This window comes from Pipistrellus hanaki, assembly GCF_964339955.1.
Source record: "Pipistrellus hanaki genome assembly, chromosome: 3".
Lineage (NCBI taxonomy): Eukaryota > Metazoa > Chordata > Mammalia > Chiroptera > Vespertilionidae > Pipistrellus > Pipistrellus hanaki.
The window spans coordinates 1095983-1110000 of NC_140505.1; the positions used below are offsets into that span (position 1 = coordinate 1095983).

Sequence of the window (14018 nt, forward strand, 5' to 3'; positions counted from 1 at the left end):
GCTGAGGGTGTCCCCCGCCCGGTGACCTCTCACCCCTGTCAGTGCCTGTGCCGTGGGGTCGCAGAGAAACGCCTCTCTGCCCGCCTGTGAGGCCCAAACCCCTCTTCTCCGCCTGTGAGGCCCGGACTCCTCTTCTCCGCCTGTGAGGCCCGCGCCCCTCTTCTCCGCCTGTGAGGCCTGGGCCCCTCTTCTCCGCCTGTGAGGCCCGGACCCCTCTCTGCCTGCCTGTGAGGCCCAGACCCCTCTTCTCCGCCTGTGAGGCCCGGGCCCCTCTTCTCCGCCTGTGAGGCCCGCGCTCCTCTTCTCCGCCTGTGAGGCCCGGACCCCTCTTCTCCGCCTGTGAGGCCCCGGCTCCTCTTCTCCGCCTGTGAGGCCCGGACCCCTCTTCTCCGCCTGTGAGGCCCGGACCCCTCTTCTCCGCCTGTGAGGCCCGGACCCCTCTTCTCTGCCTGTGAGGCTCGGGCCCCTCTTCCCCCGCCTGTGAGGCCCGGACCCCTCTCTGCCTGCCTGAGAGGCCCAGACCCCTCTTCTCCGCCTGTGAGGCCCGGACCCCACTTTTCTGCCTGTGAGGCCCGGGCCCCTCTTCTCAGCCTGTGAGGCCCAGACCCCTCTTCTCCACCTGTGAGGCCCAGACCCCTCTTCTCTGCCTGTGAGACTGGTGCCAGAGGAGAGCGCGGCCCCCTCTCTGGCCCCCCGAAGGCTCTGGGACCGCAGTGGTAGAGAATGTCCCTGTTCAGTGACTGGCTGGTGGGGGAGGCTGAGAACACCTTGGTTTATCCTGTGTCCCATCTGTGTTTTATTCCTGCCATTTGTTTGTAGAAAAAGAGCACCCGCTGGTGCATTGTTCTGATTGCATACCTCCTCTCTCTCTCTCTCTCTCTCTCTCTCTCTCTCTCTCTCTCTCTCTCCCTCCCTCCCTCCCTCCCTCCCTCTCTCTCTCTCTCTCTCTCTCTCTCTCTCTCTCTCTCTCTCTCTTTCTCTCTCTCCTTCTCTCGTCTTGCTACCACATTCCATAGTGTAGCAGGATGGGGCGTAATTCATTCATTCAGTCTTCCAAGCCAATGGGAGGTCATTCAGCCTTTCACTGTGAAGCATGCCCTGGCCTGGATAGCCGGTGTGTTCCCTTTTTGTTCAAAGGGCAGGCGGTGGTGGAAAGCACCTCTCCCTGGTGCACATCTCAGGCTTTCCGGGAGCATCGGGCAGAAACACGGCCCCCGATTTCCTTCTGGAAAGCTGTCCGGAGCCCCGGCCAGGCGGCTCGGCGGGGCAGGCTGTGGCTTCACACCAGGATGGCTGCGGCTGGATCCCGTGCCGGGCTCATGTGGGGGGCAGCAGTGGATGTTTCTCACACCCATGTTTTTCTCTCTTTCTCTCTCCCTTTCTCTCTCTCTAAAGAGAAAGCAAGGCACCTGTCCTCTGGTGAGGATTCTAAAAACATGTCACCTAAGCACACAGTTATCATTTTAAAACAAAGTATGTTGGCTCCTAGGGGGCTGAGCCATGTGAACAACGGCCTACAGTAAAACCGTCTGTGAGGAGCACTGACGCCGGCTCTCGCAGTCCCAGTCCGCGGGGACCAGGGAGAGAGGCCACGGCCAGGCCCCGTGGAGCCTCAGGACCCCGTGTCGGCGTGACGGAGGCGTCGCTGAGAAGAGAGGGTGGTCCGGGCCTCTCGGGAATGTGGTGTCACTTCTCCCGGGAATGAAAGGCGGCTCAGCACTCGGCAGGCAGACACTGCATCCCAGAATGAGGAGTCTGATGGATATTGGGGGACAGGGGGACGGGGGAGGAAATACCCTTCAGCCAGCCACGGCTCCCCTCGGGAACAGAGGGGACTCACCCAAGTGGACCGAGAACAGCTACACATAACCTTCCTGGTGCCAGGAGCCCCCCTGCAGCCGCATTAGCCCGATCTGGGAGGACAGGCCCTCCTCCGCTGGAGTGGCCTCAGCGCGTCTCTCTGTTTGTTTCCATCTTTGCTTCCTTCCTGCCAAGAACGCTGTCATCCCAGCAGCCATGCACATGTGCTTAGAAACAAGAAAATCCGCAGGCCTGGGAAGCCGGCAGGTTAGAGAGCACCTGCCCGCGGCCAGCTCCTCCTCCTCAGAGGCCGGGCTGCTGGCTCTCAGGGCAGAACCCAGGAAGGGGGGGCACCGGGAAGCCGGCCTGAGCCCGCCGCACTCCGCATGCTCTCCCTCTCCCCGCCCCCGTGGCTGCTGTGTGAGTCACCCCAGCCACGGCCACGTTCGTCCAATTTGGCGTTCTAAATTTATCTCTGCTGAACCCCCCACTTCTGTCCAGAATAACTCAAAGACTCACATGTCCATTTTTATTCTGGAAGCTAGAGCTGCAAGACAGCGGAACGTCTGCGCCCGGGCCAGCGAGCGGCCGGCCGTCGGTGAAGGGAGGGGGCCGGGTGGCTGGGCGCTGTGGTTTCCGCGGGCTCGGCGCTGTGCGTGGAGCTCAGTTCATTCTAATCCGCCAGTGTCTTGTGGCCAGTGCTCTGCGTTGGCTGTGCAAATAGCACTCTCATTTACTTTCCTTTTCTGTTTTCTTAATCCTCACGCGAGGACATCGTCCCACTGATTTTTAGGGAGAGTGGAAGAGAGACGGAAAGACAGAGAGAAACCCCGATGGGTGTGAGAGAAACACGCTGGTTGGTTGCCTCCTGCATGAGGCCCAGGGCCCGGGCCAGGGTGGGCTGGCAACCGAGGTACGTGCCCTTGACCAGAATCAAACCCGGGACCCTTGGGTCTGCAGGCCGACGCTCTATCCACTGAGCACACCAGCCAGGGCCAAACATCACTTTTAATTTTTTTTTAATTTTATTAAGGCAGCGGTCGGCAAACTCCTTAGTCAACAGAGCCAAATAGCAACAGCACAACCATTGAAATTTCTTCGGAGAGCCACATGTTTTAAACTTAAACTTCTTTTAGTGCCACTTCTTCAAAACAGACTCGCCCAGGCCGTGGTATTTTGTGGAAGAGCCACACCCAAGGGGCCAAAGAGCCGCCTGTGGCTCTCGAGCCGCGGTTTGCCGGCCACGGGTTTAGGTATGACATATAGTAGTACAGCTCTTGGGCTCCGTCTTCCTGCCCCGAGGGCCTGGGCTGCTTTCCTGGGACATTTCCGGTCCTTCGAGGCCACAGGCGCGTCTCTTGTCGGTGATGGGCCAGGCTGCTGGCGGTGTCGGTGGGAGAGACGTGGTTCAGGCCTCCGGGGCGTTCGGGGTTCGGGTCCAGCCTGGCCCTGCCTGGCTGTGCTCCGTCAGGGCCACAGCCGGAACCCCCGCCCGTCCTTCCGTGTGCCACCCGGGCCCTCGGCCCTGTGACGGGAGGGGCGCCTCTGTGCTCCATGGCCCCTGTGGGTGGTGACGTGGGAGCCTGCACCCCGTGCCCGCTTGGTGTGCTTCTGTCCCTTTGGCTCTGCTGCTCGAGAAAGCAGAGGGCGGCCGGCCATGGCCGGTCCTCAGTGTGGCCGGTTGCCGTGGTTTCCTTTGGGGCTCCTGTGAAGCCCCCCCTGCTTACAGCCCGGTCTGCAGACCCCGGGCTGCAGCTGACCTGCAGCACCGAGCATGGGGCGCAGCCACACCCCCTGCCTCGCCTTCCCCTCGGCCCGCACTGGGCTCGCACCCCGGTCCTCCCTGGAATTAGATGCGTTTCAGCCATGTTGTCCTTTCCCCCCAAATGAAGTAGCCCCGGGCGTGCGTGCACACTGCCTTCCCCGTCCACGCCCCGTTCCCAGAGCAGGCTGACCCCTGACCTTCCGGAGGAGGCTCCCTGAGGGGTGCTGGGCTCCAGCGGCTGCGTCCGGTGAGCGCTGGCGGCGGGCGGGGCCGCGCGGGGCTCTCAGCTCGGCCTTCACGTCCGGCCCCAGCGGTCGGGCGTCCACGGGGAGAGGGCTCCGCCCTCACCTTCTCCTAACGGAGTCCACGCGTGTGCTCCTTCGTCTGCTCGCTGGGCTCTGCCCCGCGGAAGGAGAGGGTCCGGCACCCTGGGGGCCACAATGCTCAGGGGAGGGGCTCTCGCTCTCTCCTGGGCTGTCGCCAAGAGCCGCCCGATTAGAACGAGGCGGGGCCTGCCGTCGGGGCGGCCCTGGGCCAGGAGCAGGCGGCGTGTGGCCAGGAGGGCTGGCTCGCGTGTTCATCCTGACACGGGCCTCCTGAGCTCCTCCGTGGCCACGCGTGTGTCTGAGACCCTCGGTCAGTCCCTTTCTCCCGTGTGCCCGGCACCTCCGCCCGCGCTGGTGCCTGAATGTGGGCGCACCGAGGCCCCTGGCTAAAGCTGTGGATGGACATGACGTGGAGGCCAGCGACGCCCGCCACGTGTCTGTGTCCGCGCTCCGTGTGACCGTCCGTCTGTCCCTCCCCGCAGAGATCGAGAAGGGCGGCTGCGGGGACCCCGGCGTCCCTGCCTACGGGCGGCGCGCGGGCGGCAGCTTCCTGCACGGGGACACCCTGACCTTCGAGTGCCAGGCCGCCTTCGAGCTGGTGGGCGAGCGCACCATCACCTGCCAGCGCAACAACCAGTGGTCCGGCAACAAGCCCAGCTGCGTGTGTGAGTGCCGGGGCCGGCCCGGGGGGCAACACGGGGGCGGGGGGGGGGGGGTCCCGGGCTGAGACAGCCTCACTGAGGGCGTGGCCGCTCTTCACGCCCGCCCCTGCCTCTCTCACTCACTCACCCTGCCTGGTCCCTCACCTCACGGGCACTGGCGTCACCGGTGCCAGTCAGTGCGCCCGCGAATCTGCCGGAAAGACGCGGTCCCAGCCCGGCTCCCAGCAGGCACCCTGAGCAGGGCTGGGGGCGGGTGGATTCTTTGACCCCTGCCCCCTCCTCCTGAGCCAGCGGTCCTGGCAAATGGGAGATGGTACCTCAGAGCCACTGAGACCAGGTCCTGTTTGTAAGGAAACAGAGCGATGGGAGAACGTGAAGGTGAGATTATGTGGGATGAGAACAAAGCCTCCCCCTAGGGTTAAAAATAAATGCAGCAGGTGCTCCCTCCGTGAGAGGAGAGTACACAGACACGGCCCCACCCCCCAAATGTGTGCACACTGTGGTTAACGCCAGGGGCTTGCATCGGAAAAGAGAGAAAGATCGATTGGGCTGCCAGCTGTGAGTGTGTGCACACTTCTGGGAACACCGAATAGGAAGATTTCTCAGTACACATTCCCTTCTTACTTTTATTTTATATTTATCTATTTATTTTTAAATCTTTATTGTGGAAAGTATTATTTATACCCCTTTCCCCAGTGACCTCTTCTGGGCTGCCCCCCTTTCCCCTCGCACAGCTTTCCCCCCACCATGCCCTACCCCCCACCCCGGCCTTCCCAGCCTGCGCCCTCTCCTGGCCTCACCGCCCCCCCCCCCGCCTTCCCCCTCCCAGCATTCACCTCCCCCCACCCCCTCCCCACCGCCTGTGTCCCTGGGTGATACTTACAGGCAGACGAGGGCTTTGGCCGATCTCTTCCCACCCCTCTCCCCGCCTTCCCTGAGCTTTGCCAGGCTGTCCCACACTCCCGTGTCTCTGTGCGCACAGCACACTCTCATCAGAGTCACGTTTCCAGGGGTTTTAGAGCCTCCAACCAGACGTGGTCTGATTTTCCACGACAGCATTTCTCAGGAGTGACCTGTGACCCATGGCACACGTGGGTAATGAGCAAAGCCCACGTGACGTGGGAGGTGAAACACTGGCCTGGAAGCCCGGGTGGAGCCGCTGTCACTCCGGGCACTGGCTCCCGAGACACACACACACACGCGCACACACGCACACACACGTGCACTCACACGCACGCACACACACGCACGCACACACACGCACGCACACACACTCATACACACACGCACACTCACACACAGGCACACATGCACACACACGCACACACACACTCATACGGACACACTCATACATACACACCCACATGCACACACACACACACACACACGCACACCCGCACGCACACACACACCCCTGTTGTGCTGGTCTCTGCTTTCCCGGGGGCAGAGGCTCCTCACTAGGAAGGCCGGTGCCGCCCCCCCCTTGCTCCCCCTTTTACCCCCCCACCCCCCAACCCCCCGTCTCAGCCAATCTGACGGGTCACGTTCAAGCCCAGTCTGTGGGGCTTCTATTAGGTCTAGTAATAATTAATGTCGTTTTCTAATACTTTTTAAATCGAATTTATTTAAACAATACAACAAAATTTAATCAACAATATAGTTGCCGTTGTTTTCTACTACTTGTGCCCAATGCTCAGGAAGTATTTTAATCCCTCTGTTGTAAAATTCTTGTGATTTTGATGCAAAAAATTCGGTCAATGCATTTTTGAGGCATTCTTCATTATTAAATTTTTTTCCAAGAAGAAAGTTTTGCAAAGAACGAAACAAATGGTAATCGGAAGGGGCAATATCAGGAGAATATGCAGGTTGAGGGAGAACTTCCCATTCCAACTGGCACAGTTTTTCAGCAGTGATTCTTGCAGTATGCGGTCGTGCGTTATCATGGTGAAGAATTACGCCCTTCCGATTAATCAGCGCGGGTTCTTTTTCTCTTATTGGGCTAACCTTTCCAATTGGGCACTATACACTGCACTTGTAATGGTTTGGTTAGATGGTAAAAGTTCATAATGAAGAATTCCTTTAAAATTCCACCAAACACACAACATCACTTTTTTCACATGCAAGTCAGGTTTTGACGTGGGCTGCGAAGCCTCATTTTTGTCCAACCATTGAGGCCGCCTTTTCAAATTAACATACAGCACCCATTCTTCATCTCCCGTAACAATTTGCTCTAAAAATGCCAAACGGTTTTGACGAGAGAGGAGCGAACTGCAAATTGTGACTCTTTGATTACGGTTGTTGTCGGTCAACAATTGTTTTTTGTGAACAATTTAAAGTTGTCGCAAGCTCTTGTTGGGTAATTTGAGGATTTTGCACCAAAAGAGCTTGAAGAGCTTCTTGATCAAAATTGGACACACGGCCTCGACCACTCTTGTCATCTAACGAAAAATTTCCCTCGCAAAATTTCTCAAACCAACGCTGGCATTTTCTGGCGCTAACTGCATCTTGACCAAGAGCACTACAGATGTTTTTTGCAGCCTCACTTGCTTTTCTTCCTAATTGGAACTTGTAAAGCATGCAGTGCCGAATATGCTCTTCATCCGCCATCTTCTTAGCCCTAGTTTTGCAACAAAAACCAAACCAAACACAAACTTTTTCAAGCAAAACTTGTTAATTGCACTTCACACGTTCTGTAGATACCACGTGTTTGAAGGTTATGTCAATACAAGTCAACGCCAAGCAAGATTTTAAACGAATGTTTAAAAACGACATTAATTATTACTAGACCCGATATGCGGCTCGGGGGGCCCCCCCACACATGAAATACCCCATTTCCAATTTGGGAAAGAGACAGTGTGATGGTCCGGAATTAGCCATTTAAGTAGCGGGATGGCCCTTGAGGGACAGGCCAGGCCCTCCCCTTCCTGGGCCAGCTCTGTGCCCGGGCCCTACCCCCCCGGGCCCTCCCCCTGGGCCCTCCCCCTGGGGCCAGCTCTGTGCCCGGGCCCTCCCCCCGGGCCCTCCCCCCGGGCCCTCCCCCCGGGCCCTCACCCCGGGGCCAGCTCTGTGCCCGGGCCCTCCCCCCGGGCCCTCCCCCCGGGGCCAGCTCTGTGCCCTGGCCCTCCCCCCGGGGCCAGCTCTGTGCCCGGGCCCTCCCCCCGGGCCCTCCCCCCGGGCCCTCACCCCGGGCCCTCACCCCGGGGCCAGCTCTGTGCCCGGGCCCTCCCCCCGGGCCCTCCCCCCGGGGCCAGCTCTGTGCCCTGGCCCTCCCCCCGGGGCCAGCTCTGTGCCCTGGCCCTCCCCCCGGGCCCTCCCCCTGGGCCCTCCCCCCGGGCCCTCCCCCCGGGCCCTCCCCCCAGGCCCTCCCCCCATGGGCCAGCTCTGTGCCCGGGCCCCGTGGCGGTGCGTGAGCCCTCTCTGTCCTCACAGTCTCCTGCTTCTTCAACTTCACGGCGGCCTCGGGCGTCATCCTGTCGCCCAACTACCCCGAGGAGTACGGCAACAACATGAACTGCGTGTGGCTGGTCATTGCCGAGCCGGGCAGCCGCGTGCACCTGCTCTTCCACGACTTCGACGTGGAGCCCCAGTTCGACTTCCTGGCCGTCAAGGACGACGGCGGCGCCGACGTGGCCGTGCTCGGCACCTTCTCCGGCAACGAGGTGCCCGCCCAGCTGGCCAGCAGCGGCCACGTGGTGCGCCTGGAGTTCCAGTCCGACCACTCCAACACCGGCCGCGGCTTCAACATCACCTACACCAGTGAGTGCCCGCACTGCTCCGCGCGCGCGCGTGTGTGTGTGTGTGTGTGTGTGTGTGAGTGTGTATGTGTGAGAGTGTGTGTGTGTGTGTGTGTGAGTGTGTGTGTGTATGAGTGTGTGTGTGTGAGAGTGTGTGTGTGAGAGTGTGTGTGTGTGTGAGTGTGTGTGTGAGTGTGTGTGTATGAGTGTGTGTGTGTGTGAGTGTGTGTGTGTGTGAGTGTGTGAGAGTGTGTGTGAGTGTGAGTGTGTGTGTGAGTGTGTGTGAGTGTGTGTGTGTGTGAGTGTGTGTGTGAGTGTGTATGAGTGCGTGTGAGTGTGTGTGAGTGTGAGTGTGTGTGTGAGTGTGTGTGAGTGTGTGTGTGAGTGTGTGAGAGTGTGTGTGAGTGTGAGTGTGTGTGTGAGTGTGTGTGAGTGTGTGTGTGTGTGAGTGTGTGTGTGTGTGAGTGTGTGAGTGTGTGTGAGTGTGTGTGAGTGTGTGTGTGTGTGAGTGTGTGTGTGTGTGAGTGTGTGTGTGTGAGTGTGTATGAGTGCGTGTGAGTGTGTGTGTGTCAGAGTGTGTGTGTGTGAGTGTGTGAGTGTGTGTGAGTGCGTGTGAGTGTGTGAGTGTGTGAGTGTGTGTGAGTGTGTGTGTGTGAGTGTGTGTGTGTATGAGTGTGTGTGAGTGTGTGTGTGAGTGTGTGTGTGTTTGTGTGTATGAGTGTGTGTGTGAGTATGTGTGTGTGAGTGTGTATGAGTGTGTGAGTGTGTGTGCACACTTGCGTGTGTGTGAGAGTGTGTGTGTGTGAGTGTGTGTATGAGTGAGTATGTGAGTGTGTGACTGTGTGTGTGTGTGTGTATGTGTGTGTGTGTGAGGGGGCGGGCAGGGCCGGGCCGCAGTGGCTCTGTGCTGGTGTCTGCTTCTGGTTTTTAAATGTCTTTATTGGTCTGGTCGGGAGAGGAAGGGAGAGGGAGAGAGAAGCATCAATGACGAGAGAGTCATCCCTCAGCTCCCTCCTGCACCCCCTCCGCTCACTGGAGATGGAGCCTGTTACCTGGGCATGCCCCTGACCCCGGGCCAGACCAGCGCCTCTCGCTGCAGGAGATGATGCTCAACCAATGGCCAGGGCACCTCAGAGGGTTTATAATCTCAATGAACATCATGAGAACGGCAAAGCCATGTCTCATTGTCCCAGGAACCGCAAAACACACCTCTCTGTCTAGGTTCTTGGCTTGGTCACCCCTGTAGTCAGGACTGAGTCTCTCACATGTCTTTTCTCTTCCCTCCCTTTTTCCCTCCCTCCCTCCACTCTCTCTCCTTCTCTCCCTCCCTGTCATCTTTACCCACCCATCGCCTATGCACTTCCATCCACAAGAAATGGCGGAGGGACAGGGGAGGGTTTGGGCCAGGCGCCCACTGGGACACGGTGGCATTGGTGAACTCTGATGCGACAGCTAACTTCCCTTTCCTTCCCTCTGACTTCTCCTGGCACATGGGCCCTATGGAGGGCCCCGCTGCCCGGCTGTGGAAGAGGGGCAGGCAGGCTAAGAGCGGAGGCCCTGGCTGCCGGCTTCTCTGGGGCTCGGTGCTGAGCCGTGGCCAGGGCTGCTCTCACTGGAGGGACAGCCTCTCGGCATTCTGTGCGGGAGGGCGGGCACTGCCCGTCAGGGTGAACTGCCCATGGTGGGCGGGGAGCCACACAGGGGCCGGGACTCCGACCACAATGTGTCCAAACACCCACCACCTCTGTCCCTGAGAGGGAGGTACGGCTGGTGCTCCCGGGTGGCCATGCCCCACGCCCCGTCCCACTGCAAGCAGACGCTGTGTGGCCCGTGTGCAGGAGGAGAGGGCTGAGGGGGCGGTGCTGGCACGGGCATGCCCTCCGGCACAGGGGCTGCTCCTGTGGCCTAAGTGACCCCGCTCCCCGCCAGCGTTCGGCCAGAACGAGTGCCACGACCCCGGCATCCCGGTGAACGGGCAGCGCTCCGGGGACCGCTTCCTGCTGGGCAGCTCGGTGACCTTCCAGTGCGACGACGGCTTCGTGCGGACACAGGGCTCCGCGGCCATCACCTGCGGCCTGCAGGACGGCAACGTGGTGTGGAGCGCCGCCGTGCCGCGCTGCGAAGGTGGGTGCCCGCAGTGGCGCGCACACGGGCCGGGCAGCACACAGGGCACTGAGCACACAGGGCACTGGGCACACAGGGCACTGGGCACACAGGGCACTGGGCACACAGGGCACACTCCACATGGCACACAGGGCACTGGGCACACAGGGCACACACCACATGGGCAGATAGGGCACACACCACACAGGGGACACACCACACAGGGGACACACCACACAGGGCAGACAACACATGGGCACACAGCACACGGGCACACATGGCACACACCACATGGGCACACAATACATGGGCACACACCACACGGGCACACAGGGCACACGGGACACGCTGGGCTTAGACCACACGGGCACACGCCTGGTTAGACACGCCCTGGGGCGGCCTCGGGGACCGTACAGGCCGTGGGGGCCCTGCCAGCCTGGCCGTGTTGGGGGCTCCCTGGCGATTGGGGAGCTTCCTCCCCGAGTGGGCGTGGCCTGCACCCGGTGTCCCCTCCTTCCAGGCACTTGGGGTCTGGGGGTGCAGGCCACGCCCACGGCCTCCCGCTCCCAGTAGACCCGCCGCGCCCGGCGCCACAGAGGCCGCCCTCCCTGTGGCCTCGGCTGCACACTCCGTCCGCTCGGCGCGGGCGGCTCCTGCGCAGGAGGACCCGCCCCTGGAGCCGGTCACCCCGTGCGAACCCCCACGGCCTGCCCACGAGAAACCCGCAGAGCACCCTGAACAGGGACAGGGGTTTCTTACAAACACGTTTTTACTGATGTCAGAGAGGAAGGGAGGGGGGGGAGAGAGAAACATCAATGATGAGAGAATCATCGATCAGCTGCCTCCTGCACGGCCCCCCCTGGGGCTGGATCCCGCAGCCGCTGACCTGCGACCCCTCTCCCTTGCAGCCCCGTGCGGCGGCCACCTGACCGCGCCCAGCGGGGTCATCCTCCCGCCAGGCTGGCCGGGGTACTACCGAGACTCTCTCAACTGCGAGTGGATCGTCGAGGCAAAGCCAGGACAGGCGGTCAAAATCACCTTCGACAGGTAGGGCGCCCTCCTCCCGGCGGACCGGAGGGTGCTGCCCGGCGCTCGCCTCTGAATGGCCCCGAGACTCGATGGGGTCGTGCCCTGTGGTCCCCGAAGGGTCTGCTCAGAGGAAGTGAGGCGCGTGCTTGGTGCCTCTAGTTCTCCAGCGTGAGCCTCCAGTCTCTGTTCGGAGGCGGCAGCCCAGGCCCCCTCCCCCCATGCCCAGAGTGCCAGTGCCCAGGCCTGGTTCTTTGTGTGTGTGTGTGTGTGTGTGTGTGTTTAGAATATATTTTATTGATTTCAGAGAAGAAGGGAGAGGGAGAGAGAGAACATCAATGATGAGAATCACTGCCCCCCCTACGGGGGATCGAGCCCACAACCCGGGTATGTGCCTCACCAGCCAGGGCTGCTTCTCTGATTGCACAGGGGCCTCCTTCGGACCTCGCAGCCTCTGGAAGCGCAGGGCGCAGCGCCTCTGGTGGCGGTGGCGGGTAACTGCAGGGTGGCTTCAGGTGTAGAGCTGGCCCTGGGGAGGGCTGGCAGGTGAATGACCAGGCGACTCACCTGCACAGAGAGACATCCAACCCAGACCACTGCCGAGGAGGCCCGCCAGGGACACCCGAGGCTGCTCGGAGGGCACGCCGGACACCCCAACCACCACGCTCCCTTCGGTTTAAAACATGGGGCTGCGTGCCTGGGGCGTGGCTGCGTGATCAGGCATTTAATCATCTAAAACATGATCACGCTGATAGAATTTTTCATAATGAAACATGGTACTGTTAACAAAAAAAACATTGAAACCTGTAAAGAATTTTTGGGAGTTTATTTGAGCCAAACTGTCGACATATGCCAGGAAGCAGAACCTCAACGGATTGAGATAATGCTCCGGAGAACGGCGGGTTACATTTCTATATTTATACATTGCAATCAAAGGAAAGGGACGGAGGGGAGTTACATGAAATCCATTGGTGCTAGATTAGGGAGGTGGGACAGAGCGAAGCGGGAAACCTCTGGGATAGGGTGAAAGGTGAAATGATGGACCTGAGCTTCCTTTACAGAGATGGATACAGGACACTCTAACGTAATTAACAGTTGACAATTAACTTGATAACAATAACAATGAGGGAATGTCTCGAGGCCATTTGTTGTGCCCTGAGGGGCCCTGGGTAAAAGGAAGTTACAGGTTACCCAGACATCTCACAGATATGTTATCTCAGAGGCCGGGAGGCAGATGGGCTCAGTAAAGAAGATTTAAATTGATCTTTGTCAGGTGAAATATCTGGGACATGACTACCCACTATAACCTGTTTGTAGTTAGACATTTAATTTTCAAACCATCTTTTGTGGTTATTTTAGGTCTCTGAGTTTGCAAGACTGCCACGCAAGCCTCCTCTGAGCTTGTCAGGTTAGCATGTGGCTCTTTTCCTTCACAGTACCATTAGTCTCAACAATGAAATCCTGCTGACACCAGTTTGGCTCAGTGGATAGAGCGTCAGCCTGTGGACTGAAAGGTCCCAGGTTTGATTCCGGTCAAGGGCATGTACCTTGGTTGCAGGCACATCCCCGGTAGGGGGTGTGCAAGAAGCAGCTGATCGATGATTCTCTCTCATAGATGTTTCTAACTCTCTATCCCTCTCCCTTCCTCTCTGTAAAAAATAAATAAAATATATTAAAAAACAAACAAACAAACAATGAACTCTGCCTGAGGATTGTAAGGCAGAAATGATCTGAAGGAACCCCATGTTTTAAAGCGAAGGGAGCGTGGTGGTTGGGGTGTCCAGCGTGCCCTCCCAGCAGCCTCGGGTGTCCCCGGCGGGCCTCCTCGGCAGGGGTCTGGGTTGGATGCTCGGGGACTGTGCTGTCTCACAGCGGACGGGTGTCAGTTTAGTTTAGCTCAGCTTGCCACTGCTTCCCAATAATCGAGGGTGACTACCGCCCAGGGGCTGTTCCGGCGGAGCCGCCTTCTCTCCTGGCAATCGTTTGCCCTTGAAACGGCGCGTGATGCTGCTGTCCGGTTTGGGTGGGGTCACGGCCATCTCCCCAGGACGGTCTCGGGGAAGAAGAGAAAGGACGTGGGAGAGCGGACCCGTGCACAGCGCCTTAGCCCTCCAGGGAACACACAGGGTGCGCCCCCCTCCCCGGGCTGTGGCTGAGGAAAACGCGAGCGCTGTGTGCTCCCTGCGCACCACACTGCTGAGCTCGGACTCCGATCGTGGAGAAGCGTTAGAGAACATTGAAGCTGTGAGACGAGGCTGCACCCTCAGCCCAGTGCCCAGGCTGGGACCTCAGGGGCCAGCCCTGTCCGGGATACATCCATCGCTTTAAACAGAGGATGGTGACAATCGTTTGAAAATGCAAACTGATGGATTTTTCAGTGATGGTTGATTACTGGTCGATCCATCTATCTATTTTATGCAAGCTAATCTGGTTGATGGGTATTTTAAAATATGTCTTCATTGATTTCAGAGAGGAAGGGAGAGTGTGAGAGAAACATCAACGATGAGAGAGAATCATGGATTGGCTGCTTCCTGCACGCCCCCTACTGGGGATCCAGCCCACAACCCAGGCCTGTGCCCTGACCGGGAATGGAGCCCTGACC

At 59.3% G+C, this 14018-nt stretch overlaps 1 protein-coding gene across 35 annotated transcripts in view; it reads left to right on the forward strand.

Annotated features, from left to right (window-relative positions):
- The window catches only part of CSMD1 (CUB and Sushi multiple domains 1), a 574681-nt gene that overhangs the window by 434109 nt on the left and 126554 nt on the right, over positions 1–14018 (forward strand). For all 35 annotated transcript variants that reach the window (XR_014794550.1, XR_014794551.1, XR_014794558.1 and 32 more), the window contains 4 exons: positions 4374–4556; positions 7983–8309; positions 10217–10411; positions 11299–11437. Coding sequence is in view for 3 of the 35 variants with exons in the window: in XM_084878313.1 (XP_084734439.1) it covers positions 4374–4556; positions 7983–8309; positions 10217–10411; positions 11299–11437 (844 nt within the window). In the remaining 32 variants the exon portion in view is untranslated. The remainder of the gene's footprint in view (positions 1–4373; positions 4557–7982; positions 8310–10216; positions 10412–11298; positions 11438–14018) is intronic.